We start from the raw sequence: 20,654 nt of genomic DNA on the forward strand, positions 1-20,654 counted from the left end.
ATATATATATATATATATATTAAATTATATTGTTAGTAAAAATTATAAAATATGATTATTAATTAATTTATTTTAATTTATAAAACTTGAATTAATTTAATTATCTAAATGTGGGAAATATATTATTTAAAAATAAATTAATATGTTCAATATATAATATGTGTAAATATAAAATTTAATATATAGTTTCATAAATAATAATTTGAATGTCATTTATTTAAAATGTGTTTAAAACTACAAATAATTATTCAAATAAAATTATATAATATTATAAAATTAAATAATTTTTTTAAGTGAATGAGAATGTAAGAAGATTTAGATAAAATTTTAATGTAAAGTTGAGTAGCTCAGGTCATGTGACTAATTGTGTTTATGTCGTTTTGTGTGTATACTCGTGCTCTCATGTCCGTATCGACTCGTGATCGTATTACAATCGTATAATTCATAATCATGTCACGATTGTATCGTTTCATGCTTGTGTCGTGTCCAATCCACGATCCGATTGAGATAATATTGTATCGTTTTGTTTGTATTAATATCGTGTTGGATCGTGTCAGATCGTGTTGGTCCGTATTCATCAAACCCATTGCCCAACTCTAATGTAGATTAATAAATATTTATTATGTATTATTTTGAATTGACCACATGGAATGTATTGCTAGTTCTATCCGCGTCGGTTCCCCAACTCCACCCTCTTCCATGCAATGATCATAATGATGACAGCGGGCTAGATTCATGTAGAGGACCTACACATTACATCTGTGGGTTCTTCAATTTGAACCCGATTTGATAGTTATTGGTATTGGTCGGAGTTAGGGCATGATGTCTTCAGTTCGGTCGGGATTGATTTGAATGCAAGACCGGTGACGAGAAAAGAATGATAAGTGCCTACTTCAACTAGGAGTAAAGTTGAGTATCATGCATAAACGGTCGTATTCAACTCGCGCAAGTCGTGTTTGACTTTCAATCGTGTCGTGTCTCAATCTTATGCGTGTCGTATCGTGTCTTGACCCACTCAAAATATTATGATCTAAGGGCTCTTTAGTGTCGTGTTAATTCTTGTACACGATTTTATTCGTGTCGCGTTAAATCGTGTTTAAATTCATGTTTCGTGTTATTCTGACTAGAGTTTCAACCTAATTGTGTAATGTCGATGCCCGTTTTCATGTTTGTCAAGTCGTGTCTTGACACACTCATGTTAATTATATATATATATATATATTAAATTACATTGGTAGTAAAAATTATAAAATATGATTATTAATTAATTTTAATTTATAAAACTTAAATTAATTTAATAAGATAAATGTGTGAAATATGTTATTTAAAAAAACAAATTAATATATTAAATATGTAATATGTGTAAATATAAATTTTATTATACAATTCCATAAATAATAATTTGAATGTCATTTATATAAAATGTGTTTTAAAACCTACAAATAATTATCCAAATAAAATTAGATAATAATTTATAAAATTAAATAATTTATTAATTGAATGAGAATGTAAAAAGATTTGGATAAAATATAAATGTAAAGTTGACTAGCTTAGGTAATGTGACTAATTATATTTATATCGTTTCGTGTATATACTTGTGCTCGTGTCGTGTATGTATCGACTCGTGACCGTGTTACAATCGTATAAACTCATAATCGTGTCATGATTGTATCGTCTCGTGATTGTGTCGTGTCCAATCCACGATCCGATTGAGATAATATTGTATCGTTTTGTTTGTATTAATATCGTGTTGGATCGTGTCGGATCGTGTCAGTCCGTATTCATCCAACCCATTGCCCAACTCTAATGTATATTAATAAATATTTATTATGTATTATTTTGAATTGACCACATGGAATGTATTGCTAGTTCTATCCGCGTCAGTTCCCCAACTCCACCCTCTTCCATGCAATGATCATAATGATGACAGCGGGCTAGATTCATGTAGATGGCCTACACATTACATCTGTGGGTTCTTCAATTTGGACCCGATTTGATACTTATTGGTATTTGCCGGAGTTAGGGCATGATGTCTTCAGTTCGGTCAGGATTGATTTGAATGCAAGACCGGTGACGAGGAAAGAATGATAAGTGCCTACTTCAACTAGGAGTAAAGCTGAGCATTATGCTTAAACGGTCGTATTCAACTCGGGCAAGTCATATTAGACTTTCAACCGTGTCGTGTCTCAATCTTATGCGTGTCGTATCGTGTCTTGACCCACTCAAAATATTATGATCCACGGGCTCTTTCGTGTCGTGTTAATTCTTGTACACGATTTTATTCGTGTCGTGTTAAATCGTGTTTAAATTCATGTTTCGTGTTATTCTGACTAGAGTTTCAACCTAATTGTGTCATGTCGATGCCTGTTTTCATGTTTGTCATGTCGTGTCTTGACACATTCATGTTAATTATTTATATATATATATTAAATTACATTGGTAGTAAAAATTATAAAATATGATTATTAATTAATTTTAATTTATAAAACTTAAATTAATTTAATAAGATAAATGTGTGAAATATGTTATTTAAAAAAACAAATTAATATATTAAATATGTAATATGTGTAAATATAAATTTTATTATACAGTTTCATAAATAATAATTTGAATGTCATTTATATAAAATGTGTTTTAAAACTTACAAATAATTATCCAAATAAAATTAGATAATAATTTATAAAATTAAATAATTTATTAATTGAATGAGAATGTAAAAAGTTTTGGATAAAATGTAAATGTAAAGTTGACTAGCTTAGGTAATGTGACTAATTATATTTATATCGTTTCGTGTATATACTTGTGCTCGTGTCGTGTATGTATCGACTCGTGACCGTGTTACAATCGTATAAACACATAATCGTGTCATGATTGTATCGTCTCGTGCTTGTGTCGTGTCCAATCCACGATCCGATTGAGATATTATTGTATCGTTTTATTTGTATTAATATCGTGTTGGATCGTGTCGGATCGTGTCGGTCCGTATTCATCCAACCCATTTCCCAAATCTAATGTATATTAATAAATATTTATTATGTATTATTTTGAATTGACCACATGGAATGTACTGCTAGTTCTATTCGCGTCAGTTCCCCAACTCCACCCTCTTCCATGCAATGATCATAATGATGGCAGCGGGCTAGATTCATGTAGAGGGCCTACACATTACATCTGTGGGTTCTTCAATTTGGACCCGATTTGATAGTTATTGGTATTGGCCGGAGTTAGGGCATGATGTCTTCAGTTCGGTCGAGATTGATTTGAATGCAAGACCGGTGACGAGAAAAGAATGATAAGTGCCTACTTCAACTAGGAGTAAAGCTGAGCATTATGAATAAACGGTCGTATTCAACTCGGGCAAGTCGTGTTAGACTTTTAATTGTGTCGTGTCTCAATCTTATGCGTGTCGTATCGTGTCTTGACCCACTCAAAATATTATGATTAACGGACTCTTTCGTGTCGTGTTAAATCTTGTACACGATTTTATTCGTGTCGTGTTAAATCGTGTTTAAATTCATGTTTCGTGTTATTCTGACTAGAGTTTCAACCTAATTGTGTCATGTCGATGCTCGTTTTCATGTTTGTCATGTCGTGTCTTGACACACTCATGTTAATTATATATATATATATAAATATAAATATAAATATATATATATTAAATTAAAATTATAAAATATGATTATTAATTAATTTTAATTTATAAAACTTAAATTAATTTAATAAGATAAATGTGTGAAATATGTTATTTAAAAAACAAATTAATATATTAAATATGTAATATGTGTAAATATAAATTTTATTATACAGTTTCATAAATAATAATTTGAATGTCATTTATATAAAACCTGTTTTAAAACTTACAAATAATTATTCAAATAAAATTAGATAATAATTTATAAAATTAAATAATTTATTAATTGAATGAGAATGTAAAAAGATTTGGATAAAATATAAATGTAAAGTTGACTAGCTTAGGTAATGTGAGTAATTACATTTATATCGTTTTGTGTATATACTTGTGCTCGTGTCGTGTATGTATCGACTCGTGACCGTGTTACAATCGTATAAACTCATAATCGTGTCATGATCATATCGTCCCGTGGTTGTGTCGTGTCCAACTCACAACCCGAGTGAGATAATATCGTATCGTGTTGTTTGTACTAATATCGTGTTGGATCGTGTCGATTTGTGTTGATCCAACCCATTGTCCATCTCTAGTATAGATTAATAAGTATTTATTAGGTATTATATATTGAATTGACTACATGGAATGATATTGTTAGTTCTATCCGCATCGGTTCCGAACTCCACCCTCTTCCATGCAATGATCACGATGATGGCAGCGTGCTAGATTCATGAAGAGGGCCTACACTATTACATATGCGGGTTCTTCAATTTGGACCCGGTTTTATAGTTATTGGTTTGGTCGGAGTTAGGTTATATTGTCTTCAGTTCGGTCTGAATCAATTTGAATGCAAGACCGGTGACGAGAAAAGAAGGATAAGTGTCTATTTCAACTAGCACTAAAGTTGGGCATCGTGCATACACAGTCGTATTCGACTCGGGCAAGTCGTGATAGACTTTAAATCGTGTCGTGTCTTAATCTTATGCATGCGTGTCGTGTCTTGACCCACTCAAAATATTATGATCCACGGTACTTTCGTGTTGTGTTAATTTGTGTTCACGAGTTTATTCGTGTCATGTTAACTTGTGTTTCATGTTATTCTGACTAGCGTTTCGACCTAATTGTGTCGTGTCGATGCCGGTTTTAATGTTTGTAATGTTGTGTCTTGATACACTCATGTTAATTATTTATATATATATATATTAAATTACATTGTTAGTAAAAATTATAAAATATGATTATTAATTGATTAATTTTAATTTATAAAATTTAAATTAATTTAATAAATTAATGTGTGAAATATATTATTTAAAAAACAAAAAAAATATTTTAAATATATAATATGTGTAAATATAAATTTTAATATATAGTAAACGACGATTTGGCCGGCCCCCCTTAAGGCATATCCGACGGAACCCCATACGCAAACTCATACCCATATTTTCCTCCCACCGACCATAAAACGCAACAGCAAAATGAGTTTTACTCTCTTTCTAAAAAAACGCATATTTGCGTATCTAATATTATTGAATTGTTTTTGTTATGTATGAATTATTGATATATAATTAATTTTATTAAAGAAATGAGAAAAGATTGAGGTTAAATATGTAAAGTTGATAAATATATAGATAATATTAATAAGGTTAAAAAGTTAGGGTAAGAAAGGAATATTCTAAAAATATTCTTTTGAGTTTGGAAATGAGTTTTTGAGTTGGAGATGAATTAGTGTTTGATGTGATGTTTACTGCATTTTGGGTTTGACAATAGGTTTGTGGGTTAGAGATGATCTTATATTGATCCTCAAAATTCTACCTTCCCATTATTTGGTTCTTTCATTTTCGATGTAGCTATCTTCAAGAAAATCAAAAAAGTCTCTCATGCTATATATTTCTTAACATATATACAAATAACATGATTAATAATCTTTTGATTGATCTACATTAGTAAGCTAATGTTGCATTAATCTTGATGACTTAATCAATTGTCAACATTAATAAGTCCCTTTTATAAAGCTAATACGACCCTACATTCAAGGGGTTGTTTATAAGTATACATTACATTAGATTAGCCTAAGTGTGCTCTATTCTCATTATTGAAGACCAAGTTCAAATTCCAATTTCAATTAGTTAGCCAAATCAATGCAAAAAGTCATCTGTTAACACAACAATTTGCACAAATGATTTAAACAGAGAGCCCAAGTTAGAAAATGTATTTACAAAATCTCCAAGTCACCACAAAACTAATTGTTGCTTACGTCAGCAGAAGCAGCTTGCTTAGCTCCAACTGCAAAGAACTCTGTGATGACTTCAAGTGGCATTCCCTTAGTTTCGGGAACCTTCATGTAAACGAAAACCCAAGATATCGAGCAGACAACCGCGTAAATACCAAACACACCCGGAAGACCGATCGAACTCAGCATGACAGGAAGTGAGTAGGTAACAATAATGTCGCAAATCCAAAAGGTTAAAGCGCAAATCGCTATGCACAGCCCACGGACGCGTGTAGGGAATATTTCGGCGCATAATATGTTTGGTATTGGACCGAAACCCATCACAAAGCAACAGAAGTAAACGACCACACTGACTGTTGAGATCACGGCGTTCATAACCGATCCCATGTCTATAATGCTACCGAATACAAGGACCACTAGGGAAAGTAGCAACACTGGTAAAGTTGACAGCAACAACCATCTGGAAGAAATTAACATGTTTCAATTTCAAAGAATTCAAGATTATTAATTTGGTTTTAATCCAAGGTCTAATTGAATTGGTTACCTCCGACCGGCTATATCCATTAGTCTCATAGCAACTCCGATACTAGGAAGCATCAAGAGAGTTGTGAGAGCACTTATAAGTAGCGATGCTGAGTCTGAGCCAATTCCCAAGTTAGAAAGAAGAACTCCTACACCTGCTTGTTCAAGAATCTGTGGTGTATAGTAGAGAACCCCATTTATGCCAGAAAACTGCAGCAACAAAAATAAAATAAAATACAAATGTGTTGTTTAAACTCATTCAAAATGAAAGTAATAAGCTGTGTTATCGAATTACCTGCTGAAGCATCTGAATTCCAACTCCAACAATTAACGCGTGTTTAACCCCCGGTTCAAAGAGTTCAGCCCAATTCGACCTTTTGGTAATGGCTTCAGGTGGCTTAACCATCTCATCACCTGTAAGATCTTCCATATGAAGAACAGAACAGCTTACTAAAGCTGCAGCATGACCAAATCCCCCTAGATCTTCCTCAGCTATAGAAACAACAGAACCGCGTCTAGATACATTTCCACCATTCTCTTGATGCAAATAAATCCTCTTCAGCCCGGTTTCCTTCCCTTCTGACCTCACATACGCTAACTGCCATCCTCCCCCAATGTCAATCCCATTAGCACCTTCTCCTAGTTCGTTTCCAAAAAGATTGCTTTGTTGTCTCATGCTGAACATGCTTCCGTGTGACATAGGGATAAAACCATCTTTATCCCCGTCTGTATTCTGTCGTTGAAGAAGCGGGCTGTTTGGATTATTGTCGTCTGATTCAACGCCAGAAGTGTTGGATTCGACATTTTGATCGTAATTGTCATCCTCCCATTGTTGTTCTTCGTCTTTAATAAACATGCTTCCCAAAGTAGGGAAGATCATACTTCCCATTCCTGGAAGCTTCTCGTGGATGCTTCCGAAGAGGTTTACCATGGGATCTACCATGCTTCCTTGACGGCTTGTTTGACCTAGTGTACTTTGATGATGAACTGTAGATGATGATGATGGTGCTGGTCTGGCTATTAACATGGAGCCATCTTCATTATTATGCAGTAGTTTGACTTGAGATTGTTCAAATACATTATCATGGTCATTCTCAAGTTCATTGGCTGGAGCAATTATGTAGTCCTCTATTGATGCTTCAACTCCAACTCCAAGACCTTCAACTAGCAAGGCCATTTCACCTGGGGTTGATAACAACAACAAAAACAAAGTTGGGTGAGAGCTGTATAAAATGGTGAACACAATATTTTGTCACAAGTTGAATTGTGATCTAAAATTATTAGTGGATCAGTTTCTATATCTCTAATTATAGGAGTATATCAAGTGTTAAAGACAAAAAGAGAGAAGATAGAGGCATGACCAATTTATCTTGTAAAGGGGTTGTTAATATGTCAAGTTGGAGGTATGATTAATTTATCTTATTTACTTCCTAAAGGACTTGAGTGAATGTGGAGGCATGACTAATTTACCTCTTAAAAGGGTTCAGGGAATGTGGAAGTATGGCCAATTTACCTTCTATGGTCTTGAGTGAATGTGGAGGTACCACTAATTTACCTTTTTATGACCAATTTTATCTTCTAAAGGCTTGAGGGAAGGCGGATGTATAGCCAATTTATTTCCAAAAGGGCTTTAGCAAAGATAGATGTATGGCTAATTTATCACATAAGGGGAATGATATTTGATAAAGTGGAGATTGTTGTGTCTGGCTCATAACAAACAATGTAAATAGAGTTTTGTCATTAGTGGATTATGGGGAGGGGTACTTTTATCTTTTTAACACTTTGTATACTCATTGTACCCTAGTGTCAGTTGAACTACTAACCTGGAAATCTATATAGAATGAGGCAACTCTCCAAGAATGTAGCATTATTAGGCAAACCTCATTAGATCAATTTGTTCATTTCTTGATCAAATTCTCTATGTTGTTTAGATAAGTGTTAGTTAATCAACATTGCTTATTCAAATATCAGGTTTTACATGCATGAGTATCAAAAAGCAAAAGGGGCAACAAATAGCACTTCAAGGTAAGGCTTATATATATATATACTACTTGTGCGAATTTCACTTAGTAAGTAGGATAAAATTGTAAAGAAATCTGGTTGGAGTTTTCAGTCCCTTCCAATAAGGAAAGATTTGTTTTTCAACATGAGCTGTACATTCTATAAAAAAAAATGTAGAAAGTAGAGTTTATCAAACCTGAGACATCTTCCACACCACGTAATCTCTGTAAAACCATCTTGGCTTCCATCATCCTCCCTTTGCTAACTAACCAACGAGGGGATTCAGGCAAGAATATCGTGGTCAAAACAAAATAACCAAGAGAAGGCACAGAAAGAACTCCTAGCATCAACCTCCAGTTAGGTGATTCCTTAAGGGACATTGAGAATACCATACAGTACGAAAGAAACATCCCAGCACTACCAGTGAACTGTGGAAGTGTATTCAATAGTCCTCTTATTTCAGGTGGGGCAGTTTCTGATATATAAACTGGTATAAGAGTAACAGCTAGACCAATTCCAAATCCATTGAGTAACCTAGCTAAGAGCAGGAAGTAAACATTTGGCGACCACAACATTACGAGACCGCTAATGAAGTAAAGAATGGAAGACATAATCAACATGGGACGCCGTCCTAATGAATCTGATACAGGACCAGAGAAAGTGGTGATGATCGTCGCTCCAATGAGGGACGTGGCAACTATTAAACCTTCAATGGTCGGTTCACTTTGCAAATTAAATTCCTTCTTTATGTATAACAGAGACCCTGAAATTAGGGTAAAACATAATATTTTTTACTTTCAACAACACCTTTGAACTAACGTAAAAACAGGAAATGTAGGTTTAGAAATGAAGAATACCTGCAATTGTGGCGTTATCCCATCCTTGCAACATGTTGCCAATGGCAGCTGCAATTGCCACCAGCACAGCTCCTCTCATTTTGGTTCCAAATGCTCAAGAGTTTTCACTCAAACTAATGATCTGAATCATAAACCTCAGTTAAAATCTCTAAACCGATTCATTGATTAACAAAGGCCAAATACACAGTGGCAATGAATCGAGTAGATATATAATAATATACTGCATCATTCAGTGGTGAAGAATGCGAAAATGTCGTTAGATGACTTAAAACGATACCTATTTGGCGTGGAGAATCATGTTTTCAAATGTCAGTGCTGCTTCAGCGGCATAATAACCAGAACGATAGATCGATCCCTTCTTATGAGTTGCCGGAGATGCGAAGATTCACAGTGATAGAACAGAGAAAGAGAGAGAGTAAAACTAGTTCAAAATTGGAGCTGAAAGAGAGGTTGTTGATATGGTTAGTTAGATGAGTGTCTCTCCCGACTTTTGAGGTGAATAATTACTATTTTTGCCACTCATCTTTTGTCACAATATCCATAAAATCTTAATTTTATTTTATTGAAAAGTAGTAGTTAAAATATAAAAAAAAATTGAAAATAAATTTGTTGGGTTTGTTATAAATTATTTGTTATATTCAATTATTAAAATCAACCTATTAAATTATTTTAAAATTATGATTCATATAAATTTTTAAAAATTTTGATTCATATAAATTTTTAAAAATTTTGATTCTTGTAAAGCCTAACAGTTTTTTCTTCTTTGAATCATGGTGAAATAAAATAAATAAATATATGATGTAAATATGTCCATTTTGTGTATTATAGAAGAAACTGTTTATTACTTGTTTCAATGTGATTTTGTATATTATAATAATAATAATAACTTGTAAAAGTATTAATGGTCACATTTTTACTGATTTTTTATTTACAAAATAAAATAATTATAAATATTTAATAGACTTCATTAAATACCTTATATTTGAATATTTGTAAGAATATTTTGTTTGAACAAAGGAGAACTAACGTCGCACTCCATAGTTACGGGGGTTTTTGTTTAAATTTAAAACGTTTTCAGATAAAATTGAACACGTTTTTTGTTTTTTAAGCCGACTCTTACAACTATGTTATTTAAGAATATATAAATTAATTAGTCAGATTTAATACATCAAAATGATACTTTCAATTTTGTTTTAAAATTTTCAATATCATGTTTTAGTTTGATTTAAATTGTTAAATATTAAATTAAATTAATATTAAGAAGAAATCAGGTTCAAACGTAGTACCGAGTAATAGGGATTGATATTATTTTTTGGACTTTTATAATTTTGATGTTTGGGAATGTTTTTTTAGTTTTATTTTGGACTGAACCTAATGATAGGCAACTACGTACTCTCATAAAAAGGAGAGATCAGTCTTGACCTAGTTCGTAACTTGTGAGATACGAAGTGCATGATTGATTTTGAGTCTTATTTTATTTCAAACCGAACCTAGTGATAGACTGCCTACGTACTCTCACGACAAAGAGAGATCAGGTCTGGACGTAGTTCGTAACTTGTGAGTTACGAAACTGTTTGGGGAAAAAAATTTAAACTTGGTTTTGATCATTTTTATTTTAATAAAAATGTCCCTAGTATTCAAATATGAGTTTTTTTTGTTAAAACATCTTGATAACTTAGAATAATTTCCAATTTTGTTAGAAAATGTGAATGAATTTCATCACGTGCTCCTTAGATGATGTATCTCTTGAGCATGCCAACGTTGAAAGGAACTGCAAGTTCTTCTTTGTCTAGGGTGGACAATTGCATGACGCCACCTGAGAAGACCTTTTTGACGAGGTAAGACCCTTCCCGCGAGGTTTGAAAATTGCCTTTAGAGTCTAGCTTCATTAGGACTAGATCACCTTATTGAATGTTCCGAGGTTTCACCTTCTTGTTGAACGCTCTAGCCATCCGACTCTGATACGCTTGAGTATGTCATAGCGCCTCTAATCTCTTATCTTCCATCAAGGCTAATAGATTGTATCGAAACTTGCACCAGTCTTCTTCCACTACTTGGATTTTAAGGAGCACGTTCAAAGTGGGGAATTCGATTTCAATGGGCTGATGTACAACATCAATTCCATAGACCAACACAAAAAGTGTCTCACCTGTTAACGTTCGAATAGTCGTCTGATAGCCCTAGAGGGCGTAAGGAAGCTTCTCGTACCAGTCTTTGTACGTTTGAGTTATCTATTGGAATTTTTAGGGTCACTTGTATAATAAATAAGTATGCATGTGTCATATTTAATATAAGTCAAAATAATGTGATCTAATGTGAAATTAAGTTTATGGCTTATGGGTGTATTTGTCATGAATATAAAGTGAGGATACCTAAGTGACATTTTTAATTTTATGAAGGGGCTAAATTAGAAATTGTCAAACCATAATAACTAACTTATTGTTGGTTATATGTAACGGTAATGGTCCCCATTTGATGTAAGGTCAATTCTCCTTTGCGTCCCCATCAACAGAGAGAGAAAACTATTGACTTACTCATCAAATGGAAGAATCATTCTACATAAAGAAAGTCTAAAGATAGAGAGATTAAAGATTTTTTTCTATTAGCAATTAATATTACTGTCCAAAGACTTGATATTAATGTTGCATTAAGTATTTTGAGATGGGATAAATCATTATTTGAATTTAGTTGTTACTTAAGTTTATAAATGTGAGCAACTATTTTATTGAATATTCTAAGTGATTAAGGGCTATAATTTTTATTATGTCAAGTTAAAGATAGTTTATTTTTTAGACGAGACAACAATATTTTTTTTGAGGATATTGAGTTTGAGGGGAGACATGATTTTGTCTTTAAAAATGATTTAAATCAATAATTCTTATTGTGGAATTTGATTTATATCTTAAGTGTTTTTTGACATTGATAAGGATTTTTATTGATACTTATTGTAATGTTAAAAATCAAGAGTAACGAGACAATATTGATCAAATTCATTAAGTACAAACTCAACAATCTCAAAATCAAGTGTCTTTATTACAATCCAATTTAATTGAATTACTCTTTAAGAACAATTTATGGTACCCGTTACATATTTTGATATGGAGCTTCACCATAGTATATGTTAAAGGGTTTTTCAATAAAGACATTGAAAAACAATTTGGTGCAATGAGAATACTTTGTGTCGAGAGACAAAATTAATATGGTTTGCAAATTAAAGAAATTCATCTATAAACTTAAAGAAGCGTCTCGTTAGTGATACCACAAATTTCACAAAATAACAATTCTCTCTTTGGGTTTTGAGGTGAATTTAATTGATTATTTGTGTATCACAAGTTCAGTGGGAGTAAACGTCCATTTATGGTTTTATATATGGATGACATTTTGTTTGTCACAAATTTTACTTGACATTAAGTAGCCAATACTTATGAGATATTTGAAAAGAACTAAGAATTAAATGCTCACATATAGAAAGTCGGAAAGTCTTGAGATCATTGAGTATTCTGACTCCGATATTACGGGATGCCAAAATAGTATGAAATCCAATTCGGGTTATATTTTTCGCTAGCTGATTTTGTCGTTTTTGAAGAAGTGTCAAACAAACACTTATGACGTCATCCACTATTGCAGCGGAATTTATGACATGTTACTAGGCATCAAATTAAGTGATATTGACATCAAGTTTATTGTTATAAAAGAAATGATACAAAGTGGATAAATTTCTATAAAATATTTATGTACAAACTCTATGGTTATGAACCTCTTGATAAAGGGTTTATCGTTCAGTGTCTTTCATAAGAATATTGCTCGTATGAGTGTTGTAGAGATCGATAATCTCTAACTTCAGTGGGAGTTTGTAGTTTGGTTGTCTTTCAGTTTAGTTATTTTATAGATATTTATGAGGTTTTTTATTCTGATTAGAAATTAAGTATTATTCAGTTCATTACACTTTGTATAATTATGTTTAAAGTATGATCTCACTAAAGTCAAGTAGGACCAGTTGAAAATTGACATGAAAAGATCACCTTGCATGAAATTTTCATTCATCACATTCATGATATGATTTGTCAATTAATTGTATTGATTTATGTGATCATTGTTGGGTCTAGTTGTGCTTAAATACAACGACGAGCTCTTTGATCCTATATTGATATGTTTAATTGATAAAATTGTTTATACAACATATGATTGAGATGACATAAAACTTCAGGCGCATTATGGTTGATACATTTATTTTTTGTACATACGTGACCCAATGGGAGATTGTTGGAATTTTTAGGGTCACTTGTATAATAAATAATGTGCATGGGTCATATTTAATATAAGTCAAAATAATATGAATAAATGTGAAATTAAGTTTATGGCTTATGGGTGTATTTGTCATGAATATAAAGTGAGGAAACCTAAGTGACATTTTTAATTTTATGAAGGGGTTAAATTAGAAATTGTCAAACCATAATAACTAACTTATTGTTGGTTATATGTAACGGTAATGGTTCCCATTTGATGTAAGGTCAATTCTCCTTTGCGTCCCCATCAACAGAGAGAGAAAACTATTGACTTACTCATCAAATGGAAGAATCATTCCACATAAAGAAAGTCTAAAGATAGAGAGATTAAAGACTTTTTTCTATTACAAGGAAAGATAAGATTCATGCGATTAATTAAGGTACGCTTCCGCCGTATTCAGATTTTAATTTTTCACACATTAAATTAGGATCTAATCAGGATAAATCTAACATTATCTTCTTAATGATTGTGATGACATTCTTGTTCGATCAAGGATTGAGGAACTATGTATCGGTGTGATGATATTGTTTCGTATGAACTTAGCGACGTGTGATGACTTTAGGACCTTGTGAGATTAATCTTCGACCCACTTAGTGAATTAATCGATGACTACAAGGATGAAATTGTGTCTGTTCAAAGTGTGAGGACAGATCTTTCCGATGATATCGATCCCCCATGTTGAGAATGGTCACGATGATGACATATTGTATACTATGAATGTCGAAGAATGCTTCAGATTATCATAGACTTGACATTGATGACACTTCTTGACATAAGTCATGCACTCTTGTTCCATGTCCTACTAATTGTAGCTGAATTAGAGGATTTTCTTTACTAGCGTTGAGTTATTAATGTGTGGACTACGTGTGCCTATGTGTAATTTGTCTATGATTTTGGTTGCTTGAGATTTTTCGATACATATCATGTTTTGACCGTTAGAGAATCGTCGATACAACTTTCCGACTAAATACACATAGTTGGTAGTATATTGGTGCAAGTCCCTCATTTCTTTCTTTTGGAAGTGTGGAGGATACTCTCCATGCTTGACGTACTTCTATAGAGGTTTGAACTATGCTTTAGGACCCACGTCTGTGTTGGCTATCGTCTTCTTCTCTAAGTCTCATTTCTTCTTCTATCAAATCTTTAAGGGTTTGATCTTGATTTCTTCTGGAATTTGCGTCAACGTTTCTAATATAGCTAGAGCGTCTGCAAATTGATTCTAACTTCTCAGAGCATGTGTAATCAAATCTCTATATATAAATATAACATTCGATGTGTCGACTCTACGCTCTTTATCAAAAAAAATTATTTTTTTATTTTTTTATTGGGATCGAGCCCGTGGCAGACTATCTACGTATTCTCATAACAAGGAGAAATTAGGTCCAACATAGTTCCGAGGTATAAGTTGTTACAAAAATAACGTTTGACATTATATACTTTAATATATTGGGTTTATTAACTAATATAATTAATATATAAGGGTATAATAGTCTAATATATTTTTTCAGAACTTAAATTTGAGATGATTCTGTTTATTAAATTAATTTTTTTTATCTCTTAATATTTAAATTGTGCTTAAAATTCAGTACTTATAAATTAATTTTCAGAACATAGCCTAAAAGTTTTTTAAATAATTTGTAATATTTTTATTAAGTTTGATTGATATCTTTCAATTTTAATGGTTATTAAACTATATGGTGTTTAATTTGATTTTCAAATATCAGTTTCTCAAAACTTTATAAAATATAAATTTGTTGTAATTTTTTTAAAATATAAATTAATTGTTTATGACAGTATGTAAATTTGATTGCACTAAAATTAAATAAATTTGGAACAGGGAGAGGTTGATTATGAAACATGATCTTTATATATATCAGAATGGTTTGTGAGAAATACCTGGTTTGATAGTTTCAAATAAAATAGATCAAGATGTGGCTGACAAATACTTAAAGAAATGAAAAAAGGGTTGTTAGAGGTCCTAATTTGAGATTTTGGATATAATTTAACTTTGTGTATTGTTTATGATTATGTAAATTTTATTGCACTAAAACTAAATAATTTTAAGGACAATTATGAGATCTAATTATAGAACTTGATTTGTAATTAATCATTTCACCTCAATAATAACTAATTGAATTAATTAAATGTTTAAAATATTAATTAGAAATGAAGTATTTCACTTAAATAATAACTAATTGAATGTTTAAAGGATTAATTCTCAATTATTTTAATGTCTAAAGTAAAGAATCGATGAACAAATGTGATTGTGTTCAACTCCAAAAGAGGGATATGATTTTCATCTCGTCAATTGTGATAATGCTTGACATAGTTTGTACAATTTGAATTTTAAATCATGATATTAGGAAACAAACAAGACCTAGGATTTGAATTGTGGCAGAAAGGAATTTGTGGCTTAAATTGAATATAATTTAAAGTTCAGAACATGATTTGATATTAGTCATGTGGGTTATTTAAAAAAAAGTCAGTTTGAAAGGTTAATGTGAATAGACGGACAAAATAAGAACAAGAGTTAGAGAGCTATATTTGCAATGTGATAATTTAAGATTATATTTGTGTCTAATTAAAATTGTATAGATTGTTATAACAATGAAAACCAACAATGATCTTGACACAAGATGAATTGTAGAACAAAAATATTAATCCTTTTGTTCGCGCATTGGACCTGTTAGGCGTTGTCCAATATGGATTAGACCTGGTTGAGTTTGGGGTGTTTGTTGAGTTTTTGATTATTTGTTTTTTCATGATTAAATTACTATATATATATTATAAAAATAGAAATTTGACACTACTCTTAATTTTTTAATATTTTTAATTTAATTCACAATTAATTCTCTAATTTATAAAAAATAAGATGAAATTTTCACTCATTTTTTAAGTCTACCCTAACTCAAATTCTTGAATCTTGAATTTGTCCCTAATTTTAAGTTATTGTATTTATTAGTTATATATATTTTAGTTGTATTTAAATGTTAATGTTCTATTAGGTATATATAGGGGTGTAAACGAGTCAAGCTGCTCGTGAGTAGCTCGGTTAAAACTCGACTCAACCTTGGTTTGATCAAGCTCGAGTCGAGTAGCTCGATTTTGTAATTGAGCTTGAGTTCGAGCCTTATATTTCTAGTTCGAATAACTCGCGAGTAGCTTATTTTATTAATATTATAATATATATATATAATATAAGATATTATCTCCTCTTCTAGCTTAGCAGTAACAAGATGTAGATATCCCCGCCTCCTTGAGGTACTGGGTTCGAACCCGTTAGACGGTAAGTTCCACTTGTATGGTTAATTGCAATGTTCTAAAAAAAAGAAATATATTATATTATATAATATATATATATATATAATAGAAACATTAAATATCTTTGCCTTCACTAGTACCTTCCACACAAATGAGTAAATCGATTTCGATTAAAATCTATAATTTTAATTAATAAAATTTAATTTTCGAGTTTTTTGATTTCGAGCTTGAGTAGCTTGAATTGTTAACGAGCCGAGTTTGAGTATAAATTTTTGTACTCGGCCGAGTTTGAGTATAGATAATACAAATCGAGTCAAGCTCGAGTAGTATGATACTCGACTCGACTCAACTCGTTTACACTTAGAGCCGGCAATTTGGGTTAGGTCCGTTGGGTTGGCCCACCCCGCCAAACAATTTAGACGGGTTGGGTTAAAATATTAGCAACCCATTTGGAAGTGGAGCTACACGGGCCAGCCCGCTCGGTCACGGGCCTAGGCGGGTCGGGCTTGAGTTGACCCACGAGTTGGAAAAAAATCTAATCTGATTTATGTTATGATTTGTATCTCCCAAATCCGACTTACTTGAAACGATCTGTAAAAAACTCAAGAAAGAAGAACACAAGAAGACACATATTTATAGTGGTTCACTCAAAATGAGTTATGTCCACTTCAACCGACACTAGATTTTACTATGAAGAAGAAGAAGGAATACAAAGTTTTTTGTCTCATATTTTATCTCTTTAGAATTCTATTTACCTCATGTAACCCTTAATAATCACATATTTATAGGGTAAACATTCAAGTAATAAAACCTAAATAACTTTTGGTCAGGCCCAAACCCAAACCAAATACAAACTCAATAAACTCTAATTAACAATTGTAGAGTTTATTATAAGTGTAGGCTCCATAACTCAACAATCTCCCACTTGAAGGCTAACTTCATCATCTCTCGATCGGTAGCGACTTTCCATCTGGTGTCTTACAGAAGAAGACCAACTGAAGTTGCACATAACTTCAATTTCTCATTTGTCACAGCTTTCGTCAGCATATCAGCTGAATTCTCACTCCTGTGAATCTTTTCAAGAGTTAATACTCCATCTTCTAAAAGTAACCGAATGAAATGATAACGAACATGTATATGCTTTGTCCTTCCATGATAAACTAGATTCTTTTCCAAATGAATGACACTCTAACTGTCACATCGCAACACACTTCCCTCGTAGTCTTGACCAAATTCTCGCAAAAAGGGTTGTAACCACATCATCTCCTTAGCAGCCTCTATCACAACAACATACTCTACCTCACAACTTGAAAAAGCAACAATCTTCTATAATTTTGAAACCCAACTGATTTTAGTACCTCATGGAGTATAAATGTACAATGTTGTGCTCTTCCTACTATCAGCATCACCACTATTTTCAGCATCAACATATCCTTCCAAACCCATATTAGACTTTCAAAAATACGAAGCGAGACCCGTACTTCATCTTAAGTATCATAGTATCCACTTTACTGATTCCCAATGTTGTCTATCCGAGTTGCTCATGAATACTAACAACTCTCATTGCATGTTTTATGTCTGGTCTTGTGCAAATCATCGCATACATAATACAACCAATGGCAGAGGCATAAAAAATAGTTGCCATGTAATTTTTCTCCTCCTCTGTTGAAGGCGACTAATCTTTAGATAGTCTGAAGTGACTAGCTAAAGGGTACTAATTGGTTTTGCATCATACAAATTGAACCTGCTAAGAACTTTCTTCACCAATTTTTCTTGTGAAAGCTTGAGAACTTCTTCATCTCTGAAAATTATCATCCCAAGGATTTGTTTTACAGCACCCAAATCCTTCATTGCAAACTTTTCAGACAACTATTTTTTGAGCTTTTTGATCTCATATAAGTTTGCTCCAACAATCAACATGTCATAAATGTAGAAGAACATAATACTGTATGATTTATCAAACCTCTTGATATAACAGCAATGATCAACTTCACACCTCAAAAAATTGTTACTTTTGATGAAGCTATAGAACTTCTTGTACCATTGCCTTGAAGCCTGTTTCAAACCATACAAACTCTTCTGAAGCTTACACACAAGCTCATCTTTTCCTTTGATTTCAAATCATTCTAGTTGTCGCATTTAATCTCTTCATCTAAATCACCATGAAGAAAAGCAGTTTTGACATCCATTTGTTGAAGATGAATGTCTTCTTTCACAACCAAACTCAAAATAGTTCTGATTGTCATCAATTTAACTACTGGAGAGAAGATCTCATTGTAGTCAATACATTCTTTCTATTGAAATCCTTTCACAACCAATCTTGCCTTGTACCTCATTTTTTTTATCATGTTCTTTTTTAATCTTGTAAATCTATTTGTTGTGAAGTGCTTTATTTACCTTTGGTAGTCCAGTGAGCTCCCAAGTCTGATTCAACGTCAAAGAGTCCATCTCATTATTTTTCATCGCAGACTCTCACTTAACCGATTCATCAGATTGTATTACTTCCTCATAGCATTCAGGTTCACCTCTATCTGTCAACAAGATATAGTTCAGAGATGGAGACCACCTCTTGACTGGTTTTCGATTTCTTGATGATCGTCTCAACTGTATAATCGGTGTTTGCTGACACGTTCTTAACAATTTCATCTTCAACAACACACTGGTCTTCTTCGACAATCGGTATATATTCAGCTGAAAAATCTCTCAAATCGACCGTACCAGTCTCTTCCAACTTGGAATCACCATTTGATGTTTTCCCAACACAATCTTTGTAGAGAACTTGTTCATTGAAGATAACATTTCTGCTACGAATGATCTTCCAATTTTGATTATCCCAGAAACGATAACCAAACTCGATATCACCATTACCAATGATAAAACATTTATTATACTTTGGATCAAGCTTGATCATATCACATTCATTAATATGAACATATGATAAACAACCAAACACTTTCAAATAAGAAAGGTTTACATTTTTATTGCTCCAGACTTCTTTAGGAATTTTGAATTCAAGAGGAATAGAGAGTCCCCTATTTATCAAGTAGGCAGTAGTATTGATAACTTCTGCCTAGAAGGTTTTATGCAGACCTACATGTAATCTCATGCTCCTAGCACATTCGTTCAATGTTTGATTCATTCGTTCAGCTACTACATTCTATTGAGGCGTTCGGGGAACATTCCTCACCATACTGATCCTATTCACGACACAATACTCTTTGAAATTTGAATTGATATATTCACATTCGTTGTCAGATCTCAAGCACTTAACCTTTTGATTTGTTTCATTTTTAACCAAAGTCTTCCACTTCTTAAAAATAACAAATACTTCAGACTTGTGCTTCATTAAATATACCCATACATTTCTCGTCAAATCATCTATAAACGTTGCGTAGTAGTGTGATCCGCCAATAGAAGAAACATGTGCAGGTCTCCACACATTAGTGTTTACCAACTCTAGCATTTCTTTCTTAAGCTCCTTCCCAATCTTTAAGAAACTTACCCGTTTCTATTTTTCAAGAATGCAATTTTCACATAACTGATATTTAACCGACTTCAGTTCTGGAATATGTCAATTCTTCAAAAGAATTTTCATCATTTTTTCGCTCATATGGCCCAACCTGCAATGCAACAACTCACTGTTCTTCGAGTCATCAACTACAACATCAATTATTTCTCCGCAAGTTGAAGTCGTGTATAACGTTCCAATTTTGTGACCTCGAGCAACAACTATTGCTCCTTTAATTACCTTCCACACACCATTTTCACAACTAAAAGTGTGACCTTCTTCATCAAGTTGTGTCACCGAAATTAGATTGCGCATTAAACTTGGAATGTGTCTCACCTTATTAATTTTCCAAACAAAACTATT

General features: G+C 32.4%; 1 protein-coding gene across 1 annotated transcript; it reads right to left on the reverse strand.

The window, feature by feature from the left end:
* Positions 1-5,720: 5,720 nt before the first annotated feature.
* Positions 5,721-9,701, reverse strand: LOC124918878 (monosaccharide-sensing protein 2-like). The gene is made up of 6 exons (XM_047458946.1): positions 9,513-9,701; positions 9,236-9,356; positions 8,575-9,141; positions 6,673-7,559; positions 6,400-6,587; positions 5,721-6,315 (listed from the first exon to the last, which is right to left on the reverse strand). The coding sequence occupies exons 2-6, from the start codon at positions 9,312-9,314 to the stop codon at positions 5,865-5,867; spliced, it is 2,172 nt and encodes a 723-aa protein (XP_047314902.1). The 5' UTR covers positions 9,315-9,356; positions 9,513-9,701; the 3' UTR covers positions 5,721-5,864.
* Between the last annotated feature and the right edge of the window lie 10,953 nt (positions 9,702-20,654).

This window comes from Impatiens glandulifera, chromosome 1 (assembly GCF_907164915.1).
Source record: "Impatiens glandulifera chromosome 1, dImpGla2.1, whole genome shotgun sequence".
NCBI lineage: Eukaryota > Viridiplantae > Streptophyta > Magnoliopsida > Ericales > Balsaminaceae > Impatiens > Impatiens glandulifera.